The sequence below is a fragment of the Rhinoraja longicauda genome, chromosome 9 (assembly GCF_053455715.1).
Source record: "Rhinoraja longicauda isolate Sanriku21f chromosome 9, sRhiLon1.1, whole genome shotgun sequence".
Lineage (NCBI taxonomy): Eukaryota > Metazoa > Chordata > Chondrichthyes > Rajiformes > Arhynchobatidae > Rhinoraja > Rhinoraja longicauda.
The window spans coordinates 30250475-30267318 of NC_135961.1; the positions used below are offsets into that span (position 1 = coordinate 30250475).

At 42.1% G+C, this 16844-nt stretch overlaps 1 protein-coding gene across 1 annotated transcript in view; it reads right to left on the bottom strand.

The window, feature by feature from the left end:
• LOC144596568 (F-box only protein 11) overlaps nt 1–3869 on the bottom strand; it is an 88761-nt gene extending 84892 nt beyond the window's left edge. Inside the window, exon 1 of the mRNA XM_078405028.1 lies at nt 3314–3869. Coding sequence (XP_078261154.1) covers nt 3314–3395 — 82 coding nt within the window. The 5' untranslated portion in view covers nt 3396–3869. The remainder of the gene's footprint in view (nt 1–3313) is intronic.
• Nucleotides 3870–16844: the final 12975 nt, after the last annotated feature.

Consider the following 16844-nt stretch of genomic DNA (forward strand, 5'->3'; position numbering starts at 1 on the left):
AATCCCTTTGCAATTAAGACATCATTGCCCTTTACTATTCCAACTACATGCTAAACTGATTATTCCTGTGCAAGAACACCCAAAGACCAACAATTAATAGCTGCTCCCAGTTTTAAAAATATGGTTTTCTATTCCTCCCACTAAAATGAAAATCTCATATTATAGCCCTCTCTCAGTTGTGAAAACTGGGGACAGTTTGGGTCCAGGTCCCTGAGAGAAGCTCAAGCAGGGGCTGCCAAAGGCAGAGAAGAAGCCTTGGGGGCCAGATGGGATGGGGGGGGAGTGGGAAAGAGACATCCTCAACTAGAAAGAAATCAGTCAATGATAGCAAAACTCAAGATTGTTAGAATTAACATTATTCTGTTCTTTCTTCCAAATTAGACTTAATAATTAGTATAAGAAAATAACTGCAGATGCTGGTACAAATCAATTTATTCACAAAATGCTGGAGTAACTCAGCAGGTCAGGCAGCATCTCGGGAGAGAAGGAATGGGTAACGTTTCAGGTCGAGACCCTTCTTCAGACTGAAGAAGGGTCTCGACCCGAAACGTCACCCATTCCTTCTCTCCCGAGATGCTGCCTGACCTGCTGAGTTACTCCAGCATTTTGTGAATAAATAGACTTAATAATTACATCATCTTACTTTGGCAATTTTATGCCCACTCACCTAACCCATCAATATCTCTTTAAATGGTATCCTGCTCACAACTTGCCTTTCCACCTATACTTTTTGTGTCACCCACAAATTTATCTTGTACATTTGCTTGTTTTCTCCAAGTCATTAGTAATATATTATTAGCAGCTGCTATCCCAGCAATGATCTCTGTGGCGTCCACTAGACACAGGTTGCCAACCTAAAAACGCACCCTTCATCCCACCATGCCGTTTCCTGCCTGCTAGCCATTCCTTTACATTTGTTTATGTTTTGCTCCCATTGCCATTGGTTTTTGCGACTTAACCTTTTTTTGTGAGGCAACTTGTCAAGGACTTTCTGCAAATTGAAATACATCTAATAGCTCCATTATAAGCACTATGGTCAAGAAAAACATTTGATGTACATTTTAATAAATTTATATGATGTTGCCTCAAAGTTATCAGTAATATGTAATGATACGGCTGCCTTTATGAATTTCAATCATCTTAGTATGTTCCAGTGTATGCTAGATGCTTGTGTAAGAAGGAACTGCAGATGCTGGTTAAAACCGCAGACACAAAAAGCTAGAGTAACTCAGCAGGACAGACAGCATCTCTGGAGAGAAGGAATGGGTGACGTTTTGGGTCGAGACGCTATGCTCGATGCTTAATTTGATTGTGCCATATTACACGGTTATTAATGGAACAATCTGTCAATTAAGTTTCATGACAAGACACCAGCAAAAATAAGTGTAGCAAGTTATTAATAACATTAAGTACAGTAATGGAACCTGCCATGCTCCTTCATAATAAAAATCAAGAAATGTTCAAGTGTTGCATTCATCTATCCCCCCCTCTCTCAAATGTACCCTTTATTTTTTTTCCCCATCTTGCTGAGATACTCTCCCACTGATGGTGCTTCCAACAAACTCATTATACACACCAATCTTCACTACGTCAGCAGGTTACTCATCAAGAAAAACTGTCACATTCAAAAGCAATCTTATTATCAGAGTTCTACAGTCACTGTAGTACAGTGCCATCACTATCTCTTGAAGCAAATAGGAACTCCACAATTTTCCACAGGAAAAACAATTGTACAAACCCTCTTTCACCCCCAGTTGAGATCAAACAACATATAGCAGGCCCTGGGTAACCTTTGCTGCAGATTTGAGTACAGCTCAGTATTCAAATCTCCAGAGCCATCGAGGACATTCAACATCTTCACAACCTTTCATCTTCTTATCTCGAATATTGACCATGCTCATCTCACATACTACTACTTTTTAATATAAACAATCTTTTTTGCTGCAATGCCTTTACAAAATTCATTTATATATCACCATATGTATTGACAGCAGAGGAATACAAATCCACAACTATTTCAATATGTTTATTTTTATTTGCTTGTGTGGAAAGCAACAAATTTTGAATAAGTGGGATTTCGCTTAAAAAAAACAAATTTAGAAGAGTATGTTACTTATGTTTGAAAAATGTTATGTCAAAATTACCATGAAATTCGTACATACTAAAATACAGAAATACTGTTCATACTCTTGAAATATTAAATTTGACAAAAATAACTGCACAAAAAAATCAAAGCAAAAACTGCTGGATAAAATGTTTAAACAATTTGCATATTTTAACATTTTGCACATAGATGAAGTGATATCAATTGGGATAATTAATTTTATGCATATAAGTTATAACTTCTAATCTGACACCATTTTGAGATCTGATGTAACACCATATGATCAGCCTTTAGTAGCCATTACAGCAGTTACTCAATGGACAAACCTAGTTAAGGTGTGTGCATTCTTCCCACATTGTGACAAACTAATATCTAGACCTGACAAAATATTGACCTTATCATATTACCTGTACAAAAATTGTAACCATTTTTGATACTTGTCATGCTTGAAAGCAAATTAAAGTGATCGTTTATGTCAATGCAAAGATATCTATGAAAAAGTAACTCGCATATAAGGTTTAATAACGAAACGCCAGAATGTTGTTTTTTTAGTCTGCAAACAAGGCCTGTCAAAACGCAAAACTTTACACAAAAAAACTTCAAGCCAGTTGCTTTGGAACAAAACAAAAACACACGATTAAATTAAAGAGAAAGCCACTTCAAATATAGACATGCACTTTGAGTGGCACAGGATGGATTGATTGATTCCGTTGATTCGATTCGATCACTTTCAGGCAACTACGCAGCAAACATTCAGACACCGAGAGACTATTTAAAGAGTGAAAGACAAAGTGAACCCGACAGCATACGGGAAGTGCGATTTCACGCACAATTTTAACAGCACAATACACATTTTAAATAGTTAATGTTCATTTTAAATACAGAGAGTTTAAAATGTTGTGCTCTCCCTGAAAAAGGCATCGGCTCCATTTTATATGAAATCTGTGTGGAAAGGTGGCGGTGAGGGGGGTCAAACACGCTACCACCATAGGATTGTACCAAACCACAAACAAAGCGCGGCCTAAGCTGTTGGAGGGCAGCCTCGGTCTCTCCGGTCGGTCTGTAGCCTGGGGGCGCTCGGCTGCTCAGGGGGAGCCGGCAGAGGGAATGATCTCGGGCCCTCACTCATGGTCCACAGCCTAGCCGCCGCCTCCTCCTCCCACCCTTCCTTCCTTCCTTCCTTCCTCCCCACGGCACTCGCTCTCTTACCCGCGGCGTTGTTTCTCTCCTGTACGGGGCGCGGCCTCGATACTCGCCTCGGTCGCCTGTTGGCTGCCCTGACCGAGTTCATCCTGTGGAAGGCGGTTCGGGGGGGATCCGGGCCTTCGCTGCTGCTGCTGCTGCTGTTGTTGTTGCAACTACTGGGTTTAAGGTTATTATTATTTTTTTTATTGCAGTCTCCCCACCGCTGGTGCCGGGCCGTGGAGGAATTTTTAAAAAATTTTTTTTATCGGATCCCTTGTTTGAAGCAGCCGCCGGCGCCGCTTCCTTCTGCCTCCCTCACTGCGCCAACACCGAGCCGCCACTCGGGCCCGGGGTCTGGCGGCGGGATCGCCCGCTCAGCAGCCGCTCCCCGTCCGCCTCCGATGGGTCTCAGGCGCCGTCCCCGTCCCCGTCCTGCCCTTCCCCGCCTCGCCTTGCCTTGGCGCCGGCTCTCGATTCCTCCAGCTCCGCGGCCTTGCTCGCCTCCCTTCCGCCGGCAGCTATCACACACGCCCCACACGGTCGCCCTCACGTCGGCCCGCTGCCATCTCCGTCTCTCGCTTCCCCCCATCCCCTCCCCCCCCCTTCGGGAGCCAGAGTCAGCCACCAGGCGAGCAGCTCAGGATGAGGCACCTCCACCCAATCACAGCCCTCCAGAGAAAACCCTCCCTTGCAGTCGCCCAATAGCAAGGCGTCTCTCATCCTGCGGCGGGCTGCCCCTTCGTCCAGCGGACGCCAGGGGGCGGTATTGAGGGGGGCGCGCCAGGACTGGGTTGAAGTGTAGAAGCTCTGCTCTGTCATGATGCCTTCTCTGCTCTCCATTACTGGGTTAATATTGGTATGTGAAAATGATCCTTTGACCGACATCTTTGTTAGAATAAGAAAATAACTGCAGATGCTGGTACAAATCGAAGGTATTTATTCACAAAATGCTGGAGTAACTCAGCAGGTCAGGCAGCATCTCAGGAGAGAAGGAATGGGGGACGTTTCGGGTCGAGACCCTTCTTCAGACTGATCTTTCTTAGAAATCGCCTTGACAACATATCTTAATTTGTTAACATTAAAATGTCTGTAACATGGTACGCCCTGGGGAGAGGATTGCTGTTTGAAATGCACCTCTCTTGTTTTGAACTGCAAGTCCTCAAACTGGAAGTAAAGCTATAAAGAGTAAATACCAGCTTTTTTTTATGATGACAATGTTGACATTATTTCCTTTCTAAGATTTTTATTGATTTCACGCACATCATTCAGAGGACACTCCACATCATACGTTAAAATCGGGAACAATATATACAAGGTATTGTGGATAGGAAGAAAATGCAGATGCTGGTTTACACCGAAGACAGAGACAAAATGCTGGAGTAACTCAGCGGATCAGGCTATATCTCTGGAGAAAATGAATAAGTGACTTTTCGGGTCGAAACCTTCTTCAGGGTCTGAAGAATGGTCTCGACCCGAAGCATCACCTATTCATTTTCTCCAAAGATGCTGCCTGACCCGTTGAGTTACTCCAGCATTTTGTGTCTACAAGGTATGTCCGATTTTGACAGGCACTCAAGGATTCTGCGACTTTTCAACAGTGAGCCAAGGACAAGATGATCATTACTTCACTCTTAATCAAGTATGGGCACTAGTTTTCTCTGTTTTAGATTACAACTGGTTTCGATGAGCCAGGCGATTACCCCATATCTTTTTTTGTAATTAATGGTTGATCCCTCAATGACTTTGTGGTTATATTGCACATTAAGTAAGAGAGGCGCCATGAAGTACAAATACTGGATTTACAGCTAATATTAAATGTGAGGACTTTGAAACTGTGCAGACCAACTGGCAGGAGTGTTCACGGACATTTTTAATCTTTCCCTGCTCCGTTCTGTGGTGCCAACTTGCTTCAAGAAGACCACTATCATTCCAGTGCTGAAGAAAAGCAAGATCCCATGCCTTAATGATTTTAGTACAGTGGCCTTGACATCCACTATCATGAATTGCTTTGAGGCTGGTTATGGAATGCATTAAATCCAGTTTACCAAGCAACCTTGATCCACTGCAGTTCACCTACTGCCACAACAAGTCCATGGCTGATGCCATCTCACTGGCCCGATGCTCATCCCTGGAATACTTGGATAAGAGAGACACCGACATCACACTTATATTCATAGGCAACAGCTCTGCTTTCAATACCATTATCCCAAACAAGCTCATCTCCAAACTCGTAGAACTTGTAGTCAGCATTCACCGCTGCAACTGTATCCTAGACTTCCTGAGCAACATACCACAATCAATGAGGACAGATGACAAATCATCCTCTACCATAATCCCCAACAATGGTGCCCACAAGGATGCGCTCTCCGCCCCCTTCTTTACTCCTTATACAGCTACGGCTGTGCAGCCAAATACAAATCCAACTAACTCTATACATTTGCAGACGATACCACCGTTGTGTGCCGGTTATCAAATAATGAACAGACGGAGCACAGGAATGAAATTGATCATCTAATTATCATTATGCATTAACAGCGCCAAAGTAGAGATGGTTGAAAGTTCTTAGATGTAAATATCACCAGCAGCTTGTCCTCAACTAGCCATATCAAAACAATGGCCAAGAAAGCACACAAATGCCTCTACTTCCTTAGAAGGCTTAGAACGTTTGGCATGTCCCCAACAACTTCTACAGATGCACCGTAGAAAGCATTTTATCGGGATGCATCACAGCACGGTTTGGGAACAGCTCCATCCAAAACCGCAAGAAATTGCAGAGTTGTGGACATAGCCCAGAATATCACGCAAACCAACCTCCCTTCCATTGACTTCATCTGCACTTCACGCTGCCTCGGCAAGGCCACCAGCATCATCAAGAACATCTCACTCCCTCTTTTCCACTTTCCCATCAGGCAAGAAGTACAGAAGTGTGTTAAAGCATACCTCCAGATACATGGATAGTTTCTTCACAGCTGTTATCAGGCAACTGAACCATCCTTTCACCAACAAGAATGCGGTCCTGACCATCCATCTACCTCATCGGAGACCCTCGGACTATCTTTCATCGGACTTTACTGGTCTTTATCTTGCACTAAATGTTACTCCCTTTATCCTGTATCTGTACACTGTGGATAGCTTGATTGTAATCATGTATAGTGTTTTTCACTGACTGGACAGCACACAACAACAAAAGCATTTCACTGTACCTTGGTACATGTGACAATTATAAACTAAACTATACCAATTACAACTCCAATTATATGAGAGTCATGAGTGCTTTGTTGTCATATGTACTGGAACGGAAAAAATGAAATTACTGTTTGTAAACACAGTACTCAATAGATAATATAATAAAAACCAAAAAAAGTTCAATACCCCAATATATAACCCAACATCAAAGCATGTGTAGAACTCATTGAGCTTCTCTGGGAATGATGCCTCACTGTTGTTAAACAACCATATACATTTTGCAACTTTTGTAATAGAGTTTGTATTAAAAAAAGAACATTCCTAATCACATCACATTTTCAGATACAATAAATGATTATATGCAGCCTTTATCAACCATTGTATAACATATACAAATAAACAAGTTTTATTGAAATAACTTATTTTTTGTGATCTAAGAAAAAAATTGACACCACGTAGTTTCTTTGAGTTGCTGAAGTTGCATATGATAATACATAAACAGATGGCATGCGCCCTTATTTTAAAAAGACAAGTTCATTATTAAGGCAAAGGCCAGGGAACACATTGGTAAATAGCAAGCTAACTACAAAACAATAAGGGTTCAGAGTACAGATGGATAGGTCACCACTGTAGCTCTGCAGGTTAAAGGGGCAACTTTTAAAAAGTGAAGCAATTTAATTTATAGAGAGATAAAATTGACCAACAGATGTCGTCTTAAACTTTGCCTGGGTCATGTTTAAGTCCTGAGCATAATTCTAATTTCCATGTTATTTAAGTGATAAAAAGGAATAGAAAAAACTGCAATAAAAAAAATGCATATTTATTCATCTGCAAAGTCAAGGTCATCTAGCTGCTCCCACATTGTCCACTGAATTCCATTTCTTTTCCCTGCAGTTGTTTCCATCATGATCCAGTCAATTTCCAGGAGGAACAAGAATGGTAACAGTAGACATCCCTGCTTGGCGCCCGTCTTGACACTAAAGCTCTGGGAGAGCTGGCCTGCATTCATAACTGCATGAGGTTCCATCATACGTGTTCTTAAGTTTATGATCTTGATGGGAATTCCATAGTGGTCCATTAGGCACCATAGTGTTGTCCTGTCTAAGCTGTCAAGCGCTTTCTCCAAGTGACTGTTCAATGATGATGCGTAGTGTTGCTATGTGGTCTGTGCATGAGTGATCTTTCCTGAATCCTGCTTGCTGGTCCCATAGCCTCTCGTCTACAGCTTCCTGAACACGGTTGAGGATGACCCGGTTGAGAATTTTACTGGGTACAGAAAGTAGGGTGATCCCTCGGTAGTTGTTACATTTTCTTAGGTCACTTTTTTTCGGAAGTTTCATAATGTATCCCTCTGCCCATTCTGTGGGGGACTTTTCCTATTCCCAAATTCTCCCAAAGAAGCCGTAAAGCATGTCTGTTGATGAGTCTATATTTACTTTCAGGGCTTCAGGTGGAATATTGTCAGGGCCAGCAGCCTTGCCAGTTTTCAGTTGCTTGATTTAAGCCTTTATTTCTGATTTTGTTGGTCTATCACATTTAATATGTAGTGGTATCCTGGTTTTGGGAATATGTGGCTGCACTGCCGGTGGTGGCCTGTTTAGGACTTCTTCGAAATGCTCCACCCATCTGTCGAGCTGCGCCTCCTGGGTTGAAAGCAGTTGGCCGTTCTTGTCTGTAATTGGTTTATTACTGTGCAGGTATGTCCCGGACAATTTCCTTGTGATGGTCCATAACTTCCTCGTGTTCCTTTGAGTTGCCGCAATTTGTGCCTCCTTGACTAGCCTCTCCACCAGTGTTCTCTTGTTCCTCCTGATGTTCTTTCGCACTTCTTTGTGGCATCTGTTGTACTCCTTTTGGGCCAAAGCCTTTTCAGCTCTTGTTCTTGAGTTGTTCACTTTCTCTTTGAACTTTCATTAACAAATCCAAAATGGAATTCAGAAGAAACTTTTTTTTTTACCCAGAGTGCTAAGAATGTGAAATATGTAACCATTGAAAATAACTAACTGAAATGATGCAGAAGGAGAGCAGCAAAGGCAGATGAGGAAGAAAAGTGTTCTAATAGAGTTAGAGTCACACTCATTCAGCATGGAAACAGGCCCTTCGGCCCAACTTGCCCACACCAGCCAACGTGTTCAGCTACACTAGTCCCACCTGCCAGCGTTTATCCCATATCCCTCTAAACCTGTCCTATCCATCCATCACTCATGCACAGACCACATAGCAAATCTATTATTTCTTAAATGTTGTGATAGTGCCTACCTTAACTACCTCTTCTGGCAGCTCATTCCATACACCCATCTTTTGTGTAAAAAAAGCTATCCGTTAGATCCCTATTAAATCTTTCCTCCTTCACCTTAAACCAACATCCTCTGGTCCTCAATTCCCCTACTCTGGGCAAGAGACTATCTAGTTTACCTGATCTATTCCACTCATGATTTTATACACCTGTCTAAGATCACTCCTCATCCTCCTACACTACAAGGAATTTAGCCTACTCAACTCTCCAAATAGCTCAGACCCTCGTAAATCTCTGCACCCCATCCTGCTTAACCTTTCAGGCTTTAGAATGCTTTTGGGGGGGGGAGCAGGGGGTTCTAGCCTATATAAAGAGGTGGGGAGGGGGAAGTGCAAGTGGTGACACATGATAGGTGGATCAAGGTGAGGAGGAGTGGATTGGTAAATGGAGTCAGGTGGGGAATGGAGGGGTGGAGATAACCAGGGGCCACAGATGATGGAAACTGAAAGAAAGTTGGAGTACGGGGCCATATAAGTGAGGGGATGAGATGGAACGGGAGACAGGACGGGATGAGTGTGTGGATGACAGGCAGATGATGTGGGTGGGGAAGAAAGTGGTTGAGAGGTTTGCGGAGTTGTGGGAACGAAGGGCATGAAAGAGAGGCTCTTGGTGGATAAAAGGATTGAGGAGGAATTGGTTACCTTTAGTCTTTACTTTAGACTAGAGATACAGCGCGTAACAGGCCCTTTGGCTCCCCGAGTCCGCACCAACCAGCAATTACCCAAACACTAGCACTATCCTACACACTAGACACAATTTACAATTGACAGAAGCCAATTAACCTACAAACCTGTATGTCTTTGTAGAGTGGGAGGAAACCCACGCAGTCACAGGGAGAACGTACAAACTCTATACAGATATCGCCCATTGTCAGGATCAAACTTGGGCCTCTGGCGCTGTAAGGCAGCAACTCTACCACTGAGCCACTGTACCACCCCTAGAAAAAAGAGAATTCAGTGTTCACTTTCTATAACTGTAATGCTATGACACTGCAAAACGATATTCTGCACTGGTATTTTTTTTTTGCCTTTTGTAGATGGTTTGAATTTGCTAGAGTACAGTATAATCTGACTGGATAGCATGCAAATAAATATAAATACTAATACCAAGATGGAATATGAAGTGTCATAGAGTCATTTGGCCCAACTTGTCTATGCTGACCAAGATACACCATCTAAGCTGGTCATGTGTTAGGGCCATATCCCTCTAAAGCTTTCCTTCCCAAGGGTTGTTCCTTTAATTTGCATTTCTCATCACCCTGCAATGGAGGAGGTTGAGAACAGGCACGGACATTTCGCTGAACCAAGCATTTCATTGAACACCTTCACTCAGTCCACTTGGGCCTATGCGATCTTCCGGTTGCTAAATACTTTAACCTTCCCTCCCTCCCATTCCTACACTGATCTTTCTGTCCTGGGCCTCCTCCACTGTCAGAGTGAGGCCAAAAGCAAATTGGAGGAACAGCACCTCATATTTTGTTTGGGCACCTCATATTTTGTTTGGCCAACGGTATGAATATTGATTTCTCTAACTTCAAGTAACCCTTGCTTTCCCTCTCTCTCCATCCCTCCCACACCCTAGTTCTCCGACTAGTTTCACTGCCCTGATTAATTTTACTGTTTGTATGCCTCATTATCACCTTCCCCTCAGCCAACACTGAACCATTGTATATTTCCTTGAACAGCATCTGCTTTGATCTGTCCAGTTCACACCTTACATGCTCTTTGTACCCTTAAATATCTCTAGTTTCCCTCTCCCCGACTCTCAGTCTGAAGAAGGGTCTCGACCCGAAACGTCACCCATTCCTTCTCTCCAGAGATACTGCCAGTCCCACTGAATTACTCCAGCATTTTGTGTCTATCTTCGAAGACAGGCAGGTTGGTCTGGGAACGGGGAGGAGAATTGAAATGGTTCGCGACCGGGAGCTCCAGGTGGCCATGGTGGATAGTGGGTAGGTACTCGGCAAAGCGGCTACATAGTTTGCACTTAGTCCAACTGATGAAGAAACGGCCACATCAAGAAGATGTAATGCAAAAACCCAATACAGGCTTGAGGAACAACATCTCATTGGTGATGTAAGTACAGTGCAGCTCTTGGGACTCAATTATGAATTCAACAATTTTGGATAAATGGCATTTCTAGTTTGTTTCAGAATTGGTCAGTTGCAATGTGAGGACAGGGAATGCTAAGGGTGCTCAACCAATCAGGGGGAAGTAGAGTTGGCATATCAGGTCGATGACCTTGAAGAGACACAAAGTGCTGGTGTAATTCAGCGGGTCAGGCAGCATCTCTGGAGAAAAAGGATGGGTGACGTTTCGGGTCAGGACCCTTCTTCATCCTGACCCGAAATGTCACCCATTCTTTTTCTCCAGAGTTACTGCCTGATCCACTGAGTTACTCCAGCACTTTGTGTCTATCTTCAACATATACCAGCATCTGCAGTTCTTTTCTAGACATGATGACCTTGCATGTTGGCAGTCTTCAACTTAGAGTGTTGACTGATATGAAGGATATGATCATCCTGCCATAAACACCTCCCCTGAAGTAGCATATATCAGGAAAACAAGTTTACATCAACGCAGTTTACCATATGGGTTGAATTTGGAAGCAGTTCAAGAAGTCACGCCTGGTCCATACAAGGTTGTAAAAAAGATCACATGCTTTTCATATTTCACTCCATCATAGAAAAATAATTCATAGAACATTGCCAGGTGTTGATCTGGTGAATGCTTGTAAGAAAATAACTGCAGATGCTGGTACAAATCGAAGGTATTTATTCACAAAACACTGGAGTAACTCAGCAGGTCAGGCAGCATCTCAGGAGAGAAGGAATGGGTGACGTTTCGGGTCGAGACCCTTCTTCAGACTGATGTCAGGGGGCCGCCATTCCTTCTCTCCTGAGATGCTGCCTGACCTGCTGAGTTACTCCAGCATTTGGTGAATGCTTGTGCTCATTTTCTGCCTTTTCTCTGTGCCAAGTTACTAAAGTATAGGGGTGAATGTGTTGGCTAATAATGAAAATATGCATCATCTGCATTGCTAGCAGAAGATTCCTTCCAGCTGCCCATTCACACATTCACTTGAGGTGACTTGTGTTCTTGGCACCAGTAAATTAATTTACTGCAAATTGTTCTTCTGATGTATTTCTCTCTTGTGTACTCTGCCAAGATAACTCTGCCCTAAATGCGCTTCTTGATCGGACCAAAAGAAATCCAGGTTCCTTATAAGGGTACAGCATTGAAAATATGTGCAATGGGAAATTATACAGAAACTTGGCATAGGAAATTGAAACCCTTTCTCAAGTGCATGATAATTGGCTCATTCGTCTATTTCCTAATATGTTGGTTGGTTATATTTGTTCAGTTAAAATGAGGCGATGTGAACCCTCAACCTCTGCTTGCTAATCCAGTATCATAACCAATCAACATTTGTACCTTTGGTGTTACCATCTTGGAAAATCAGAGTGAAGAGAGCCTTATTCAAAGCTTCCCCCATCTCAAAGCCAACCTGGATCTGCTGAGGGATGTAGGGGTGACCTGTATCAGCGGGAAATGGTGCAGATAATAGAGAGATCTCTCAAGATGGTCTCAAGTTTATTGTCATCTGCACAAATATGATGAGGTACAATGAAAAATCTTGCCCACAGCAGCATCACAAGCATATCGACAAACACACAAAAACAAATTATACGTAAATGACATTGCGGTTCCTGTGGATTGGAAGGTAGCTAATGTTATCCCACTTTTCAAGAAAGGAGCGAGAGAGAAAACAGGGAATTATAGACCAGTTAGCCTGACATCGGTGGTGGGGAAGATGCTGGAGTCAATTATTAAAGAGGTAATAATGGCGCATTTGGATAGCAGTAAAAAGATTGGTCCAAGTCAGCATGGATTTATGAAGGGGAAATCCTGCTTGACTAATCTTGTGGAATTTTTTGAGGATGTGACAAGTAAAATGGATGAAGGAGAGCAGGTGGGTGTGGTGTATCTAGACTTTCAGAAAGCCTTTGATAAGGTCCCACATGGGAGATTGGTAAGCAAAATTAGAGCACATGGTATTGGGAGTAGGGTATTAATATGGATGAAGAATTGGTTGGCAGGCAGGAAGCAAAGAGTAGGAATAAACGGGTCCTTTTCGGAATGGCAGGCAAGGCTCGGTGCAGGGGCCGCAATTATTTACAATATATATTAATGATTTAGATGATGGAGTTAGAAGTAACACTAGCAAGTTTGCAGATGACACAAAGCTGGGTGCGAAGGGGATGTTAGGAGATTGCAGGGTGACTTGAACAGGTTGAGTGAGTTGGCAGATGCATGGCAGATGCAGTATAATGTAGATAGATGTGAGGTTATCCACTTCGGCAGCAAAAATAAGGAGGCAGATTATTATCTCAATGGTGTCAGATTAGGTAAAGGGGAAGTGCAACGAGACCTGGGTGTCCTTGTACACCAGTCACTGAGCGTAAGCGTGCAGGTACAGCAGGCAGTGAAGAAAGCTAATGGCATGTTGGCCTTCATAACGAGAGGATTTGAGTATAGGAGCAAAGAGGTCCTTCTGTAGTTGTATAGGGCCCTGGTGAGACCACATCTGGAGTATTGTGTGGATTTTTGGTCTCCTAATTTGAGGAAGAACATCCTTGCTATTGAGCCATTGCAGCGTAGGTTCACGAGGTTAATCCCTGGGATGGCGGGACTGTCATATGAGGAACGATTGGAAAGATTGGGCTTGTATTCACTGGAGTTTAGAAGGATGAGAAGGGATCTTATAGAGACGTATAAAATTATAAAACGACTGGACAAGCTAGATGCAGGAAAAATGTTCCCAATATTGGGGGAGTCCAGAACCAGGGGCCACAGTCTAAGAATAAAGGGGAGGCCATTTAAAACTGAGGTAAGAAGAAACCTTTTCACCCAGAGAGTTGTGAATTTGTGGAATTGTCTGCCACAGAAGGCAGCGGAGGCCAAATTACTGGATGAATTTAAAACAGAGTTAGATAGAGCTCTAGGAGCTAGTGGAATCAAGGGATATGGGGAGAAAGCAGGCACAGGTTACTGATTGTGGATGATCAGCCATGATCACAATGAATTGGGCTTGAAGGGCCAAATGGCCTCCTCCTGCACCTATTTTCTATGTTTCTACGTTTCTATAAAGCAGGTTAATCATGCCAAATAATCTAAATAAATCACTGGGTTTTATCTCTTGGGAGAAAGAATTGTAAAACAGAGTGAATATAATTATTTTAAAGAAATACTGGAGCATTGTGGACTGTTTTAGAAGATCATTTAAAGGCGCTGGATAAGGTAAAAACATTTATAAGAATGCTAATATAACAGAGATGATATTTTCAACAGAATATAGGTGATGGTAATGAAATGTGTTGTGGAGATCAATATTATGGGAAAATAAAGGGTATCGAAGAGGAAAATTAGGGGAACCATCATCATCTCACAATTAGAATTTGAGGAGATATGGAGATGATCTGTTTTAATGCATTTGATAGGAAGCCAAATAAATAGATAACAAACAAACAAAGATTCACTATATTGACGAGTATTCTTTCGAACCTCTACAGGTGAAAGGTAGAGAACATACTGACTGGTTGCATTACAGCCTGGTTCTCAACTCAACTGCCCGGAAATTGAGGAGAATAGACAGTCGTAGAATGCCCAGTTCATCCCAGGTACTGACTTCCCCACCATCAAAGGGATCTATAGGAGGAGCTGCCTCAAAATTGCAGCTTCTGCCATCAAAGACCCACACCACCCTGGCCATGCTTTCATTTTGCTACTGCCCTCAGGAAGATACAGAAACCTAAAAACCGTGACCAGCAGGTTCAAGTACAGCTTCAACTCAACGACCATCAGGCTCTTGAACACTACACAACACTAATCTCAGTAACAATGATTTTCTATGGACTGTGTCGTTGGTTGCATTACGAACTTCAGTTTTGCACTATTATGTTACCTAGCATTACCCTCTGTTATTGATTTATTGTATTATTGACTAATATATATAATCTGTGTGTTATGCATTTACGCCTCTGTTTAGCTGCAGCAAGCAGGAATTATAGAATTTCATTGTTCGGTTACCGATACATATGACAATTAAGCACTCTTGAAACAGAAGCCTATGTAGATACGGGTCAGATAAAAATGGATGGGGAAGTTTACACGGAGCATAGATATATTGGCATTGTTCGGTTGGGTTCAAATGGCCTTATTCTTTACTGTGCGTTTTATGGATGGGGTCAGAAAGAGAAGTTAAGTTGCTCCATTATATGCTAAAATCATATTTCATTTTAATTAATAAAATAACCATCAATTAATGAAAAAGATGAATATGCTATGAATTCTAAGCCTGCACAAATTACTAAACCATTTATAACTCCCAATTAACCTTCCCAAAGCCAATAAAAGACTTCAAGAACCATAAGGTGCCTCATTAAACCTAATTGCAATTGTAAAATTGTTGTATTTATGATGTTCATGTGAAGTATTTCGATGTTATTAGGATCCCAGTTAATGATATGATGTGTGGTCCTGTCATGAGACTTAACATAGGAGCTCTTAATAGGAAACTGTGAAGTCTCATGCCAACAAGTAGTAGGCCAATTCTTGAAGTTTTTATACACTTTTTATCTGACATAGAATCTTAGAATACAATACTGTGGTTAGTGCTGGAAAACAATGATTTTCAACAAAACATAACTGTTTTGGTAAATAAGATAGATTTCTTCCTGAAAATTACATTTTTAGATTGAGCTTGAGTAATTTGATCAAGTATTTGAATAATTTGATAGGGGAGGAAACAAGATTTAGGATTTAAGGATTTCTTCAGCTAGAACTTGCTTCATCAGGCTGATGAAATACCTGAACAAAATGTTGTATAATTTTATTTTGTCGCTCCAATATGCTGTTCAGATTTAGGAAGGCTTAAGTTCTAAAATTAGACGTTTCAGATTTGATCCAGTAATACTGGCTAATGACATTGATTTGTGTTGATTTTTCCTAATATAGTGCTATTTCATTGTTTCCATTGTGTCTGCTTTTGGTTGGTCTTATTCATCTTTAGCAGGATTTATTTTATTAGCTGATTATAAATTGTTCAGATGTGATCAGGAGTGACACCACTGTCCAGTTGGAGATCTGCAACTGAAGTGCCTTGTTTTAATGGAGACAAACTGATCACCCTGGGTGACTTCAACATTACAATAAGGCACGATACTCTGTCATAGAGTAATTCAGCATGGAAACGGGCCATTCGGCCCAAATTGTGCTCACTGACCAACATGTTCCATCTACACTAGTCCCACCTGCCGGCCTATTGATCCATTATCCCTCTAAACCTGTCTTATCCATGTACCTGTCTAATTGTTTGGTAAACGCTGCTATAGTCCCTGCCTCAACTACCTCCTCTGACAGCTCGTTCCATACACCTACCACCCTTTGTGTGAAAAAGTTACCCTTCTGGCTCCTATTAAATCTTCCCACCTTCACCTATGTTCTTTTTTTTTGCTCCTGCAATTTCCTCTCTAGTTTCCCACAGTGTCCGAGACACTAAATACACGATGGTATTAGCAAGGAAGGAGTAGAGAAAGCTAACTCCAGTGGAGTTCTAACCTGACAAATTGTTTGGAGCATGGCCTTGACACAATTTTAAATCTTGTTTGTTCGGTAAGTACTAAACCTCGTGGCAACATCTCTGTTCCAGCCAGTGACACTCGTTAGATTATGTTTTTGTCTGAACAGGAACTGTAAGGATGCCCATCTTATTGATGCCATAACAGCTTCTGATGACCAATGGACTGACTGCAGCTTCATCTACTCTATTATCTCCAACAGCCTAGCCCCAAAATAACCACTGCAGCTGAAACATTGCCAATAGAAAGCCATTAGAACATTGCCATTGCCAACAGAACCATTACCATTACTCTCTCTCCACTACTCTAAACCCTATCCCTTCCACCCATACCCCTCTCTCAGACTTTACATTTCACTCCTCTTTTCTCCTTATCTGACACCATTTTATCTATTTTTCATCCTTTGTGTTTGTCACTTATCCACTCATCTGCCA